The sequence below is a fragment of the Pseudophryne corroboree genome, chromosome 9, assembly GCF_028390025.1.
Source record: "Pseudophryne corroboree isolate aPseCor3 chromosome 9, aPseCor3.hap2, whole genome shotgun sequence".
NCBI lineage: Eukaryota > Metazoa > Chordata > Amphibia > Anura > Myobatrachidae > Pseudophryne > Pseudophryne corroboree.
Window position 1 is genome coordinate 249,034,217 of NC_086452.1, and position 16,885 is coordinate 249,051,101.

Genomic DNA, 16,885 nt, shown 5'->3' on the forward strand with positions numbered 1-16,885 from the left:
CGAACTGAAGCGCTTCGAAAGACGCCACCACCTTTCCTAATAGTCAAATGCACAGAGACTGTGCGTGGCTTGAGCACTAACTGTACCAGATGACGAATACTCTGTACCTTCTGTTCTGGCAGGTAAATTCTTTGATCCACCGTATCGAGAATCATTCCTAGAAATTGAAGTCGTTGAGACGGAATCAGGTTTGATTACTTGAAGTTAATAATCCAACCGTGCTGAACTAGCACATTGTACGTCAGTAAGGCATGTTTGAGGAGTAGCTGTTGAGACGGTGCTTTGATAAGGAGATTGTCTAAGTACGGAACTATTATCACTCCCAGGGATCTGAGATGAGCTATCATCACAGACATCACTTTGATGAATTCCCGAGGCGCTGACGAGAGGCCAAACGGTAGAGCCTTAAATTGATAATGGTTTTGCTGTACTGCAAACCGTAAGTACATCTGAGGCGGCCAAATTGGAATGCATCCTTGAGATCCAGCGCAATCATGAATTCCTGTGGCTCTAAACCTGAAATTACTGTCCGCAGGGATTCCATATTGAATCTGTAGTAAGTGACGTACTGATTGAGCCCCTTTAGGTTCAATATCGGTCTTACCGAGCCATCCGGCTTTGGTACGACAAAAAGACTGGAATAATAACCTTGACCTTGTTGGTGAACTGGGACCGGAATCAAACTACTGAATCTAGCAGAGACTGAATCGCGATCTGCAGTACCGCCTTGTCTTCTGACACAGGCAGTCCTGTCTTGAAAAAGCAGTTTGGTGGGAGACAATCGAACTCTATTTTGTAACCTTTTAACACTAAATTGCGGATCCACCCATCTGTGGGATGTCTGGAACCACTCCAAAAGGAACGTCTGAAGGCGTGCCCCCACAACTGAAGATCCGAGATAGGTTGGGTGCCTGTCATGCCACTGGCTTGTCGGTGGTCTTAGTGTCCTGACGACAGGTGGTGGTTAGTTGAAAACCACGTCCTCTAACACGTCTACTGTGAGTGGTTGTTCCTCTAGCACGGCCTCGAAAGGACCGAGGTCTAAAGGATTTGAACGCTGGTCCAGAGTATTTCCATCTAGGTCCCTGTGTAGGCAATGGTAGGAAAACACTTTCCCCTATCCAACCACCTTACAGCCCACCGGTTCCTCCTTCTGACTTACATTTAGTGTTGGAAGCATTACAGAATGCTCCTTTTGAGCCACTTGAATCTGTGGAATTGCTTTACCTCACTTTAAAGGTTGAGTTTCTTTTGGCTATATCTTCGGCCAGAAGAGTTTGAGCTGGCGGCTCTTTCCTACAAGCCTCCTCTTCTCATATTTCATTCAGATAGGGTGGTTTTTACGCACAAAGCCATAATTTTTTCCGTAGGTAATGTCTAAATTTCATATAAACCAAGACATTCTCCTTCCAACATTTACGCAGGCATCAGCCTCGGAGGATGATTTATCCTCGATGCTTCTGGATGTGGTTCGCGCTTTACGCATTTTTTTTTTAGATCATACAGCTTCTCTACGAGATTGTTGATGTTAATGGATGCACTAAGATGTTTGAGGCTGACAAACCTCATTTAACAGTAGATGGGTCACTTCGGCCATTTGTCAGGCCTGTGTATCACCAGCATTCAGGCCCACTTGATAGCGCATATGTGGAGCAGTTGTGCAGGGCAGCAACCTGGTCATCTGTAGAAACATTCTACCAAATTCTACCATTTTCTTTTGGAGCGTGTGGCGCCAGTGTTGGGCATAAGATTCCGTGAGCAGCTGGTTCAGATGCTCCCCCTCCCTGATTAGTTTGCTTTGGGAAATCCCACACTAATAGAGCATGCCCCATGTGGATGATTGAGGAAGGGATTTTACAGTCCATCTGGAGGGATGCTGTGCTCCCTCCCTGTTCGGTTTTCGTACCAGTATTGCCTAATATCATTGTATATTGATTTAGTCCTATTCATTCTTCTTCAGGGCGGCTCAGCAAAACAGACTGAGGAGCTGGCGGAAGCAGAAATTATGTAGGGGAGTGAGTCAGCAGCTGTTAGTGCCAGACTGTGCTTATCTGCGACTTAGTTCGTGTTTATAACCAATTCCTCTGCTGTTAAAGTCACTGCCCGGTGTTTAGTACACTAGAGTGGTGTTTCGCTGCATCTGCTGTGCAAATAAGATGCAAGAAAGGTATAGGTTTTGTCAAGTGTTAAATTTATTTAATTACTTACACTGGCAGAGATAGAAAAGTTACAGATGTTAAAAGAACATAAAAGTTTTGGCTTCATACACAGGTTGCAAATTGGCATAAAAACCAGTTTTTAAATATGTGATTTTACACAATTCAAGACAATTCCTGGGTAGACCATTAACCTTACAAAAGTTGCCGAAGAATAAATAGGTGAATACTTTCTAAAATAGTGAAAAAGATTTTTAATGGAAAAAAAAAAAAAAAAAAAAACGCCTTACAAATGTTACAGAATAGATCCTACATTTTATTAAATACACAGTATCTAATGTATTGATAGTAAAAGCAATTCGAAAGAATGTTTGATGGCATAAAAAAAAAAAGAAGTCAAGGTTACTATGCCACCCATATTAAATTTACAAAAGAACTTAATAAAAAGGCATTCTGAAAGTATTTGCTGTTTGGCATTTCTGCACTTTAAACAAAACCAGTGTTAACCGAACGAAAATAAGGCTCTGCAGTAGTTTTTTATTTGGGTGGGGGGGGGGGGGTTGGGGAGAATAATTTTTGGACATTCAAAATGTTTACAAATCACCACCAGTTACCGGAATTCTACATACCAGTCCAAGGGGAAAAAAAATGTAAATAAATAAATAAAAAAAATACATTTTATTTATATATATATATATATATATATATATATATATATATATATTTTTTTTTTTTTTTTTTTGCAGGTGTTTGAAAAGTAAATAGATTCCTCAATTTCTCACTGATACCAATTAAAAAACAAAAAACCCGGAAAAACAAAACAAAAAAACACAGGACTGTAATGTACTACTACTCCCAAGCCAAACGAAAGTATTTACAACACAAGTAGAATGTCTGCAAAACGGCTGGTATAAGAAAAACACCAAGATCAGATTCTATATGAAAGGGATGCAACTATACATTGTCTATGATCTGCACATTTTGGTATAAGGGCTCCATTCATTTAAACTGCTGTTATAAACTTCAATAGTATTCAAAAAATCATTTCCATCAAATCCACCAGCAGCAAATATTTTATTTCCTGCAGCTACCACGCCAGAATTGCTTCTAGGAGATGTCATGCTTCCCATCATTTTCCACTCATTTTTGGTAGGGTCATAAGATTCCACACAACTTAGTGCACGAGAGCCATCAAAACCACCTCCTACAAAAAGTTTTCCTGTTGAAAACAAAGAAACAATACTTTTACATCACTATTATAACAGAGGTTCACTTCATAAGCTGCCCGTCAACCTTTAAAGATACAACAAAGTAATTAAAAATACGTGTTTATTTAAACAGGTCATTTAACTCAAAGTTTTAATAATGCGTAATAGGCAATGCCACAGAATAAGTTATTTATAAAGCACACATATATTCCACAGCAGTTTAGAGAGGATATTTACCCATTCACATCAGTCCCTACTCCAGTGTAGCTTGCACTCTATGTTCCCAACCACACGTACACACTAGGGTAAATGGAAACACGCAGAAGCACGGGTAGAATATACAACCTCCACACAGGGCCACAGTGGGAATCAAACCCATGACCTCAGTGCTGTGAGGCTAACAATTACCCCATCCCCACTTCTCCATCAGATGCAGTCCCCACTAAGCTGCAGATTGACATGGTGTGGCCACTTTGGAGCATTAAGTGGGCCAAGTTGGACAACATTCTGGAGCGTTTCTGGGACCAACTGAGCCAGCGTTCGCTTTATGGAGCTGCTAAGGCCAATCTGAGTAACCTCCGGGTGATGGCCTCGCAGATGATCTGATGCTGGCAGAATTTCAAGATGAAACAAATGGGATTCTACCAAAGCGGTGTTATGAAACTCACGACACTTTCAAAAATATACGTTATGGTAAGAACTTACCGTTGATAACTTGATTTCTCTTATGTCCACAGGTATCCACAGGATAACATTGGGATATCCTGTGGACCCAGCCAGAGAAACAGAATTTTAATTACCTACCGGTAAATCCTTTTCTCATAGTCCATAAGGGATGCTGGGAACACTTAGTATGGTGGTATAAATGGGGTCCAAAGGAGACGGTGCACTTTAAATTATTCAAACAGGGTGTGCTAGCTCCTCCACTCTATGCCCTCCCCCACAGCCCAGTCTAGGAAAACTGTGCCCGAAGGAGATGGACATACTTGAGAGGAAATGTGACAAGACAACAAACACAGCAGAACCAAACTAGCGTCAGCCAGTGAAAAACAGAAACAGCTGAATAACGTCACACAAGACCAAAACTTGCAGGAAAGATCGAAGCAGAGGCGGGCGCCCAGTATCCCTTATGGACTACGAGAAAAGTATTTACCGGTAGGTAATTAAAATCCTATTTTCTCTATAATCTATAAAGGGATACCGGGGACACTTATAGTGGGCCTTGGTAGACCGAGGAATAGGCAAGGACGCCGAAGCGCAGGCCTGTTGAGTTGTAAGCTTAATCAAATGGACAATCATCTGCTTTGACGCAAGACAGCCTTTCTTGTGAGCATCATACAGCACAAAGAGGGAATCAGATTAGCTGACAGCAGTTGTCCTCTTGACATAGATCTTAAAGGATCGCACCACATCCAAGGACTCAAGAATTGAGGAAATGACCGAAGCCACCAGAACCACAATAGTCAGATTCAGATGGAATGCAGAAACTACCACAGGTAGGAACTGCTGACGAGTCCTGAGCTCCGCTCTGTCCTCATGAAAGACCAGGTAGGGACTCTTGCAGGACAAAGCTCCAAGTTCCGAAACATGCCTAGCTGAAGCAAATGCTAAGAGCATTACAGTCTTCCACGTAAGAAACTTGTCCTCAACAGACATCAGTGGTTCAAATCAAGAGAATTGCAGAAAGGTCAAAAACCACGTTCACATCCCAAGGTGCTGTGGTCGGCACAAAAGGAGGCTGCATGCAAAGAACACCCTGTAGGAACGTCTGGACTTCAGGAAAAGCAGCCAATTTCTTCTGAAAGAAAATGGACAAGTCAGAGACATGAACTTTTATAGAGCCCAACCTTAGGCCCATATCCACACCAGCCTGCAAAAAAACGCAAAACGTGGCCAATTTGAAATCCGCAGCCAGATACTTTTGGCCCTAACACCAGGAGATGTATCGTTTCCAGATATGGTGGTAATGCTTTGACGTGACCGCTGCTAGAAGGTTCCGCTCAACCACTATGCCATTGAACGAAGCCGCCGTAAGTCTGGGTAGACGAACGGCCCTTGTTGAAGATCCTCCTGCAGTGGTAGAGGCCAGGGGTCTTCTATTGCCATGACTAGAAGATCCACGTACCAAACTCTTCGAGGCTAATCGGGGGCAACTAGAATTGCCTGATTCTTTTTAGAACCCTAGGGAGTAACGGAAATCGGAGGAAACAGCCGGTAAACCTACAGCGTCGTCAGCGCATCCACTGCCACCGACAGAGGGTCCCTCGTCCTGGAACAATAGCACCGAAGCTTGTTGTTGAGTCAAGATGCCATCAGATTGATCTGCGGACAGCCCCACTGATCTGTAATTAGTCGAAATACCTGCAGATGGAGATCACACTCTCCTGGGTGTAGATCGTGATGACTGAAGAAGTCCGCCTCCCAGTTGTCCACTTTCGGAATTAATATGGCCGATACTACCCTTGCATTCCTTTCAACCCAAAGGAGTATCTTGGGTAACTCCCGCATGTAGGTGCTGATTTTTGTCCCTCCATGCTGGTTGACTTACGCCACAGCTGTGGCATTGTCTGACAAACTGAATGGCTTGACCTTGAAGCAGAGGAGACTCCTGCAGCAGAGCATTGTATATCACCCTGAGTTCCAGTATGTTATTGGAAGAACGGCTCCGTGGCTGGACCACCGGCCTTGAAACTGCCCCTTGGGTGACAGCTCCCCAAAGTCTCGCCTCCGTGGTCAAGAGAATCCAATCCTGGATCCCAAAGCTCCGACCCTTCAGGAGGTTGAAGGGTTGCAACCACCACAGGAGCAAAATCTTGGCCTACGGTGAGACGTATGACCTGGTGTATCTGCAGATGCAAACCCGACCACTTCTTCAGGAGAACCAGTTGGAATGTCCTCACATGAAATCTGCCAAAATGAAAGGCCTTGTAGGAGGACACCATCTTTCCCAACAGGAGAGAGCAAAGACGTATAGATACCCGGTTTGGCTGCAGAACTGCTCGAACTAACACCTGAAGCGTCCTTGCTTTATCCGCAGGAAGGAATATCTTCTGAGCTACCATGTCCAAGATCATACCAAGTAACCGGAGACACTGGGTCGGCACGAGGTGGGATTTTTGGAAGTTTAGAATCCAACTATGACGCGACAACAAGGATGTCGTGCGGCAGATGCTGTCCAGCAGTTACTTTGATCTCGCTTTTATCAACAAATCATCCAGCTAGTTGGAACATCATTTCCGCCATCACTTTTGTGAAGACCCTTGGAGCCGCGGATAGGCCGAGGGTAGCGCCTGGAACTGGTAATGTTCGTCCAGCAGAGCAAACCTGAGGTAGGCTTGATGAGGCAGCCATATCGGAATATGGGAGGTACGCGTCCTTTATGTCCAGAGAGACCAAGAACTTCCCCTCCTCCAGACCCGAAATAACTGCCCCAGAGACTCTATTTTTAACCGGAAAAATAAGATTTTACTCACCGGTAAATCTATTTCTCGTAGTCTGTAGTGGATGCTGGGGACTCCGTAAGGACCATGGGGAATAGACGGGCTCCGCAGGAGACTGGGCACTCTATAAGAAAGATTTGGTACTATCTGGTGTGCACTGGCTCCTCCCTCTATGCCCCTCCTCCAGACCTCAGTTAGGATACTGTGCCCGGAAGAGCTGACACAATAAGGAAGGATTTTGAATCCAGGGTAAGACTCATACCAGCCACACCAATCACTGCGTATAACTCGTGATACTATACCCAGTTAACAGTATGAAATATAACAGAGCCTCTCAACAGATGGCTCAACAATAACCCTTTAGTTAGGCAATAACTATATACAAGTATTGCAGACAATCCGCACTTGGGATGGGCGCCCAGCATCCACTACGGACTACGAGAAATAGATTTACCGGTGAGTAAAATCTTATTTTCTCTGACGTCCTAGTGGATGCTGGGGACTCCGTAAGGACCATGGGGATTATACCAAAGCTCCCAAACGGGCGGGAGAGTGCGGATGACTCTGCAGCACCGAATGAGAGAACTCAAGGTCCTCCTCAGCCAGGGTATCAAATTTGTAGAATTTAGCAAACGTGTTTGCCCCTGACCAAGTTGCAGCTCGGCAAAGTTGTAAAGCCGAGACCCCTCGGGCAGCCGCCCAAGATGAGCCCACTTTCCTCGTGGAATGGGCTTTCACTGATTTAGGATGCGGCAATCCAGCCGCAGAATGCGCCAGCTGAATTGTGCTACAAATCCAGCGAGCAATAGTCTGCTTAGAAGCAGGAGCACCTATCTTGTTGGGTGCATACAGGACAAAAAGCGAGTCAGTCTTCCTGACTCCAGCCGTCCTGGAAACAAAGTTTCAAGGCCCTGACAACATCCAGTAACTTGGAATCCTCCAAGTCCCTAGTAGCCGCAGGCACCACAATAGGTTGGTTCAAGTGAAAAGCAGATACCACCTTAGGGAGAAACTGGGGACGCGTCCTCAATTCTGCCCTATCCATATGGAAAATCAGATAAGGGCTTTTACAAGACAAAGCCGCCAATTCTGACACACGCCTGGCCGAAGCAAAGGCCAATAACATGACCACTTTCCACGTGAGATATTTCAGATCCACAGGTTTTAAGTGGTTCAAACCAATGTGATTTTTGGAAACTCAACACCACATTGAGATCCCAAGGTGCCACGGGAGGCACTAAAGGGGGCTAAATATGAAGCACTCCCTTTACAAAAGTCTGAACTTCAGGCAGTGAAGCCAGTTCTTTCTGGAAGAAAATTGACAGGGCCGAAATCTGGACCTTAATGGAACCCAATTTTAGGCCCATAGTCACTCCCGACTGTAGGAAGTGCAGAAACCGACCCAGCTGAAATTCCTCTGTTGGGGCCTTCCTGGCCTCACACCACGCAACATATTTTCGCCAAATACGGTGATAATGGTTTGCGGTTACTTCTTTCCTGGCTTTTATCAGCGTAGGAATGACTTCCTCCGGAATGCCCTTTTCCTTTAGGATCCGGAATTCAACCGCCATGCCGTCAAACGCAGCCACGGTAAGTCTTGGAACAGACAGGGCCCCTGCTGTAGCAGATCCTGTCTGAGCGGTAGAGGCCATGGGTCCTCTGATATCATTTCTTGAAGTTCTGGGTACCAAGCCCTTCTTGGCCAATCCGGAACCACGAGTATCGTTCTTACTCCTCGCCTTCTTATTATTCTCAGTACCTTTGGTATGAGAGGCAGAGGAGGGAACACATAAACCGACTGGTACACCCACGGTGTCACTAGAGCGTCCACAGCTATCGCCTGAGGGTCCCTTGACCTGGCGCAATATCTCTTTAGCTTTTTGTTGAGGCGGGACGCCATCATGTCCACCTGTGGCCTTTCCCAACGGTTTACCAACAGTAGGAAGACTTCTGGATGAAGTCCCCACTCTCCCGGGTGTAGGTCGTGTCTGCTGAGGAAGTCTGCTTCCCAGTTGTCTACTCCCGGAATGAACACTGCTGACAGTGCTAAGACGTGATTTTCCGCCCATCGGAGAATCCTTGTGGCTTCTGCCATCGCCATCCTGCTTCTTGTGCCGCCCTGTCGGTTCACATGGGCGACTGCCGTGATGTTGTCTGACTGGATCAGTACCGGCTGGTTTTGAAGCAGGGGTTTTGCCTGACTTAGGGCATTGTAAATGGCCCTCAGTTCCAGAATATTTATGTGTAGGGAAGTCTCCTGACTTGACCATAGTCCTTGGAAGTTTCTTCCCTGTGTGACTGCTCCCCAGCCTCGAAGGCTGGCATCCGTGGTCACCAGGACCCAGTCCTGTATGCCGAAACTGCGGCCCTCTAGAAGATGAGCACTCTGCAGCCACCACAGTAGAGACACCCTGGTCCTTGGAGACAGGGTTATCAGTTGATGCATCTGAAGATGCGATCCCGACCACTTGTCCAAGAGGTCCCACTGGAAGGTCCTCGCATGGAACCTGCCGAATGGAATTGCTTCGTATGAAGCCACCATTTTTCCCAGGACTCGTGTGCAGTGATGCACAGATACCCGTTTCGGTTTTAGGAGGTCTCTGACTAGAGATGACAGCTCCTTGGCTTTCTCCTGCGGGAGAAACACTTTTTTCAGTTCTGTGTCCTTTTCGAAGGAGTATCATCATTTCTGCCATTACTTTGGTAAACACCCTCGGTGCCGTGGACAGTCCAAACGGTAGTGTCTGGAATTGGTAATAGCAATCCTGTACCACAAAACTGAGGTACTCCTGGTGAGGAAGGTAAATGGGGACATGCAGGTAAGCATCCTTGATGTCCAGGGATACCATGTAATCCCCCTCGTCCAGGCTTGCAATAACCGCCCTGAGCGATTCCATCTTGAACTTGAATTTTGTTATGTAAGTGTTCAAGGATTTCAAATTTAAAATGGGTCTCACCGAACCGTCCGGTTTTGGTACCACAAACAGTGTGGAATAGTAGCCCCGGCCTTGTTGAAGTAGGGGTACCTTGACTATCACCTGCTGGGAATACAGCTTGTGAATGGCCTCTAGCACAGCCTCCCTGCCCGAGGGAGTCATCGGTAAGGCCGATTTGAGGAAACGGCGGGGGGGGAGGCGCCTCGAATTCCAGCTTGTACCCCTGAGATACTACTTGAAGGATCCAGGGATCCACCTGTGAGCGAGCCCACTGATCGCTGAAATTCTTGAGGCGGCCCCCCACCGTACCTGGCTCCGCCTGTGGAGCCCCACCGTCATGCGGCTGATTTGGAAGAAACGGAGGAGGACTTTTGGTCCTGGGAACCTGCTGTGTGTTGCAGCTTTTTCCCCCTTCCTCTGCCTCTAGACAGAAAGGACCCGCCTTTTCCCCGCCTGTTTTTCTGGGGTCGAAAGGACTGTACTTGGTAATACGGTGCTTTCTTAGGCTGTGAGGGGACATGGGGCAAAAATGCAGACTTCCCAGCTGTTGCTGTGGAAACAAGGTCTGAGAGACCGTCCCCGAATAACTCCTCACCCTTATAAGGCAAAACTTCCATGTGCCTTTTAGAATCTGCATCTCCTGTCCACTGTCGAGTCCATAAGCCTCTCCTAGCAGAAATGGACAATGCACTTATTCTAGATGCCAGCCGGCAGATCTCCCTCTGTGCATCTCTCATGTATAAGACTGAGTTTTTTATATGCTCTATGGTTAGCAATATAGTGTCTCTGTCTAGGGTGTCAATATTTTCCGACAGGGAATCTGACCAAGCAGCAGCAGCACTGCACATCCAGGCTGAAGCAATAGCTGGTCTCAGTATAACACCAGTGTGTGTGTATATAGACTTTAGGATAGCCTCCTGCTTTCTATCAGCAGGTTCCTTTAGGGCGGCCGTATCCGGAGACGGTAGTGCCACCTTTTTAGACAAACGTGTGAGCGCTTTATCCACCCTAGGGGGAGTTTCCCAACGTAACCTATCCTCTGGCGAGAAAGGGAACGCCATTAGTAATTTTTTTTCAAATCACCAATTTTTTATCGGGGAAAGCCCACGCTTCTTCACACACATCATTCAATTCCTCAGATGGGGGAAAAACGATTGGTAGTTTTTTCTCCCCAAACATAATACCCTTTTTTGAGGTACCTGGGTTTATATCAGAAAGGTGTAATACCTCTTTCATTGCCTCAATCATGCCACAAATGGCCCTAGTGGACATTAAATTTGACTCATCGTCGTCGACACTTGCATCAGTATCCGTGTCGACATCTGTGTCTGCCATCTGAGGTAGTGGTCGTTTCAGGGCCCCTGACGGCCTTTGAATCGTCTGGGCAGGCACGAGCTGAGAAGCCGGCTGTCCCGCATTTGGCATGTCGTCAAATTTTTTATGTAAGGAGTCGACACTTGCACGTAATTCCTTCCATAAGTCCATCCACTCAGGTGTCTGCCCCGCAGGGGGTGACAACACATTTATAGGCATCTGCTCCGCCTCCACATAAGTCTCCTCATCAAACATGTCGACACAGCCGTACCGACACACCGCACACACACAGGGAATGCTCTTAAAGGAGACAGGACCCCACAAAAGCCCTTTGGGGAGACAGAGAGAGAGTATGCCAGCACACACCAGAGCGCTATAATAATGCAGGGACTAACTGAATTATGACCCTTTATAGCTGCTTTTGTATTAAACTGCGCCCAAATTTAGTGCCCCCCTCTCTTTTTTACCCTTTCTGTAGTGTAGACTGCAGGGGAGAGTCAGGGAGCTTCCTTCCAGCGGAACGGTGAGGGAATAATGGCGCCAGTGTGCTGAGGGAGATGGCTCCGCCCCTTTTTCGGCGGACTTTTCTCCCGCTTTTTTTCTGTATTCTGGCAGGGGTAATTACCACATATATAGCCTCTGGGGCTATATATTGTGGTTATTTTGCCAGCCAAGGTGATATTATTGCTGCTCAGGGCGCCCCCCCCAGCGCCCTGCACCCTCAGTGACCGGAGTGTGAAGTGTGTATGAGGAGCAATGGCGCACAGCTGCAGTGCTGTGCGCTACCTTGGTGAAGACTGAAGTCTTCTGCCGCCGATTTTCCGGACCATCTTCATGCTTCTGGCTCTGTAAGGGGGACGGCGGCGCGGCTCCGGGAACGAACACCAAGGACGGGTCCTGCGGTCGATCCCTCTGGAGCTAATGGTGTCCAGTAGCCTAAGAAGCCCAAGCTAGCTGCAAGCAGGTAGGTTCGCTTCTTCTCCCCTTAGTCCCTCGATGCAGTGAGCCTGTTGCCAGCAGGTCTCACTGTAAAAATAAGAATTTACTTACCGATAATTCTATTTCTCGTAGTCCGTAGTGGATGCTGGGGACTCCGTCAGGACCATGGGGTTTAGCGGCTCCGCAGGAGACAGGGCACAATAATAAAAGCTTTAGGATCAGGTGGTGTGCACTGGCTCCTCCCCCTATGACCCTCCTCCAAGCCTCAGTTAGGATACTGTGCCCGGACGAGCGTGCATAATAAGGAAGGATATTGAATCCCGGGTAAGACTCATACCAGCCACACCAATCACACCGTACAACCTGTGATCTGAACCCAGTTAACAGTATGATAACAACGAAGGAGCCTCTGAAAAGATGGCTCACAACAAGAATAACCCGATTTTTGTAACACTAACTATGTACAAGTATTGCAGACAATCCGCACTTGGGATGGGCGCCCAGCATCCACTACGGACTACGAGAAATAGAATTATCGGTAAGTAAATTCTTATTTTCTCTAACGTCCTAAGTGGATGCTGGGGACTCCGTCAGTACCATGGGGATTATACCAAAGCTCCCAAACGGGCGCTAGAGTGCGGATGACTTTGCAGCACCGAATGAGAGAACTCCAGGTCCTCCTCAGTCAGGGTGTGCCCCTGACCAAGTAGCAGCTCGGCAAAGTTGTAAAGCCGAGACCCCTCGGGCAGCCGCCCAAGATGAGCCCACTTCCTTGTGGAATGGGCTTTTACTGATTTTGGCTGTGGCAAGCCTGCCACAGAATGTGCAAGCTGAATTGTACTACAAATCCAGCGAGCAATCGTCTGCTTAGAAGCAGGAACACCCATCTTGTTGGGTGCATACAGGCTAAACAGCGAGTCAGATTTTCTGACTCCAGTCGTCCTGGAAACATATATTTTCAGGGCCCTGACAACGTCAAGTAACTTGGAGTCCTCCAAGTCCCTAGTAGCCGCAGGTACCACAATAGGTTGGTTCATGTGAAAAACAGAAAACACCTTAAGGAGAAATTGAGGACGAGTCCTCAATTCTGCCCTGTCAGAATGAAAAATTAAGTAAGGGCTTTTATATGATAAAGCCGCCCATTCTGACACACGCCTGGCTGAAGCCAGGGCTAATAGAATCTTCACCTTCCATGTGAAATATTTTAATTCCACAGTGGTGAGTGGATCAAACCAATGTGACTTTAGGAAACTCAAAACAACATTGAGATCCCAAGGTGCCACTGGGGGCACAAAAGGAGGCTGTATATGCAGTACCCCTTTTACAAACGTCTGAACTTCAGGCACTGAAGCCAGTTCTTTCTGGAAGAAATTCGACAGGGTCGAAATTTGAACCTTAATGGACCCTAATTTTAGGCCCATAGACAGTCCTGTTTTCAGGAAATGTAGGAACGACCCAGTTGGAATTCCTCTGTAGGGACCTTCTTGGCCTCACACCACGCAACATATTTTCGCCAAATGCGGTGAAAATGTTTTGCGGTTACATCCTTCCTGGCTTCGACCAGGGTAGGGATGACTTCATCTGGAATGCCCTTTCAGGATCCGGCGTTCAACTGCCATGCCGTCAAACGCAGCCGCGGTAAGTCTTGGAACAGACAAGGCCCCTGCTGGAGCAGGTCCTTTCTTAAAGGTAGAGGCCACGGTTCTTCCGTGAGCATCTCTTGAAGTTCCGGGTACCAAGTCCTTCTTGACCCATCCGGAACCACGAGTATCGTTCTTACTCATCTCCTTCTTATGATTCTCAGTACCTTTGGTATGAGATGCATAGGAGGGAACACATACCCTGACTGGTACACCCACAGTGTTACCAGAGCGTCCACCGCTATTGCCTGAGGGTCCCTTGACCTGGCGCAATATTTGTCTAGTTTTTTGTTCAGGCGGGACGCCATCATGTCCACCTTTGGTTTTTCCCAACGGTTTACAATCATGTGGAAGACTTCCCGCTGAAGTCCCCACTCTCCCGGGTGGAGGTTATGCCTGCTGAGGAAGTCTGCTTCCCAGTTTTCCACTCCCGGAATTAACACTGCTGAGAGTGTTATCACATGATTTTTCGCCCAGCGAAGAATCCTTGCAGTTTCTGCCATTTCCCTCCTGCTTCATGTGCCGCCCTGTCTGTTTACGTGGGCGACTGCCGTGATGTTGTCCCACTGGATCAATACCCGCTGACCTTGAAGCAGAGGTCTTGCTAAGCTTAGAGCCTTGTAAATTGCCCTTAGCTCCAGTATATTTATGTGGAGAGAAGTCTCCAGACTTGATCACACTCCCTGGAAATTTTTTCCTTGTGTGACTGCTCCCCAGCCACTCAGGCTGGCATCCGTGGTCACCAGGACCCAGTCCTGAATGTCGAATCTGCGGCCCTTTCATAGATGAGCACTCTGCAGCCACCGCAGAAGAAAACACCCTTGTCCTTGGAGACAGGGTTATCCGCTGATGCATCTGAAAATGCGATCCGGACCATTTTCCCAGCAGATTCCACTGAAAGGTTCTTGCGTGAAATCTACAGAATGGGATCGCTTTGTAAGAAACCACCATTTTTCACAGGACCCTTGTGCAATGATGCACTGATACTTTTCCTGGTTTTAGGAGGTTCCGGACTAGCTCGGATAACTCCCTGGCCTTCTTCTCCGGGAGAAAACATCCTTTTCTGGACTGTGTCCAGAATCATTCCTAGGAACATTAGACGTGTCGTCGGAAAAAGCTGCGATTTTGGAATATTTAGAATCCACTCGTGCTGTCTTAGAACTACTTGAGATAGTGCTACTCCGACCGCCAACTGTTCTCTGGACCTTGCCCTTATCAGGAAAGCGTCCATATTTCTTTTAGGAAGAATCATTTCGGCCATTACCATGGTAAAGACCCGGGGTGCCGTGGACAATCCAAACGGCAGCGTCTGAACTGATAGTGACAGTTCTGTACCACGAACCTGAGATACCCTTGGTGAGAAGGGCAAAATTTGGACATGTAGGTAAGCGTCCCTGATATCCAGTGACACCATATCGTCCTGGTTCGCTATCACTGCTCTGAGTGACTCCATCTTGATTTGAACCCTTGTATGTAATTGTTCAAATCTATTAGATCTCACCGAGCCGTTTGGCTTCAGTACCACAATATAGTGTGGAATAATACCCCTTCCCTTGTTGTAGGAGGGGTACTTTGATTATCACCTGCTGGGAATACAGCCTGTGAATTTTTTCCCAATACTGCCTCCCTGTCGGAGGGAGACGTTGGTAAAGCAGACTTCAGGAACTTGTGAGGGGAAGACGTCTCGAATTTCCAATGTACACCTGGGATACTACGTGTAGGATCCAGGAGTCCACTTGCGAGTGAGCCCACTGCGTGCTGAAACTCTTGAGATGACCCCCCACCGCACCTGAGTCCGCTTGTATGGCCCCAGCGTCATGCTGCGGACTTGGCAGAAGCTGTGGAGGACTTCTGTTCCTGGGAATGGGCTGCCTGCTGCAGTCTTCTTCCCTTTCCTCTAACCCTGGGCAGATATGACTGGCCTTTTGCCCGCCTGCCTTTATGGGTACGAAAGGACTGAGACTGAAAAGACTGTGTCCTTTTCTGCTGAGATGTGACTTGGGGTAACAAAAGTGGATTTTCCAGCTGTTGCCATGGCCACCAGGTCCGATGGACCGCCCCTTTATACGGCAATACTTCCATGTGCCGTCTGGAATCTGCATCACCTGACCACTGTCATGTCTATAAACATCGCCTGGCAGATATGGACATCACATCTATCTTGATGCCAGAATGCAAATATCCCTCTGCGCATCTTGCATATATAGAAATGCATCCTTAAAATGCTCTATAGTCAATAAAATATTGTTCCTGTCAAGGGTATCAATATTTTCAGTCAGGAAATCCGACCAAGCCCCCCCAGCGCTGCACATCCAGGCTGAGGCGATTGCTGGTCGTAGTATAACACCAGTATGTGTGTATATACTTTTTAGGATATTTTTCAGCTTCCTATCAGCTGGCTCTTTGAGGGCGGCCGTATCTGGAGACGGTAACGCCACTTGTTTTTATAAGCGTGTGAGCGCCTTATCCACCCTAAGGTGTGTTTCCCAACTCGCCCTCACTTCTGGCGGGAAAGGGTATACCTCCAATAATTTTCTATCGGAGGAAACCCACGTATCATCACACACTTTAATTTATCTGATTCAGGAAAAACTACAAGTAGATTATTCCCACCCTACATAATACCCTTATTTGTGGTACTTGTAGTATCAGAAATATGTAACACCTCCTTCATTGCCCTTAACATGTAACGTGTGGCCCTAAAGGAAAATAAGATTTTACTTACCGATAAATCTATTTCTCGTAGTCCGTAGTGGATGCTGGGGACTCCGTCAGGACCATGGGGAATAGCGGCTCCGCAGGAGACAGGGCACAAAAGCAAGCTTTTAGGATCACATGGTGTGTACTGGCTCCTCCCCCTATGACCCTCCTCCAAGCCTCAGTTAGGTACTGTGCCCGGACGAGCGTACACAATAAGGAAGGATCTTGAATCCCGGGTAAGACCCAAACCAGCCACACCAATCACACCGTACAACTTGTGATCTGAACCCAGTTAACAGTATGATAACAATGAAGTAGCCTCTAAAAAAGATGGCTCACAACAATAATAACCCGATTTTTGTAACAATAACTATGTACAAGTAATGCAGACAATCCGCACTTGGGATGGGCGCCCAGCATCCACTACGGACTACGAGAAATAGATTTATCGGTAAGTAAAATCTTATTTTCTCTAACGTCCTAGTGGATGCTGGGGACTCCGTCAGGACCATGGGGATTATACCAAAGCTCCCAAACGGGCGGGAGAGTGCG

General features: G+C 47.1%; 1 protein-coding gene across 2 annotated transcripts in view; it reads right to left on the reverse strand.

The window, feature by feature from the left end:
• Positions 1–2,174: 2,174 nt before the first annotated feature.
• IVNS1ABP (influenza virus NS1A binding protein) overlaps positions 2,175–16,885 on the reverse strand; it is a 332,957-nt gene continuing 318,246 nt past the window's right edge. For both annotated transcript variants that reach the window (XM_063940197.1, XM_063940196.1), the window contains one exon: positions 2,175–3,375. In XM_063940197.1, the coding sequence (XP_063796267.1) occupies positions 3,122–3,375 (254 nt within the window). In that variant the 3' untranslated portion in view covers positions 2,175–3,121. The remainder of the gene's footprint in view (positions 3,376–16,885) is intronic.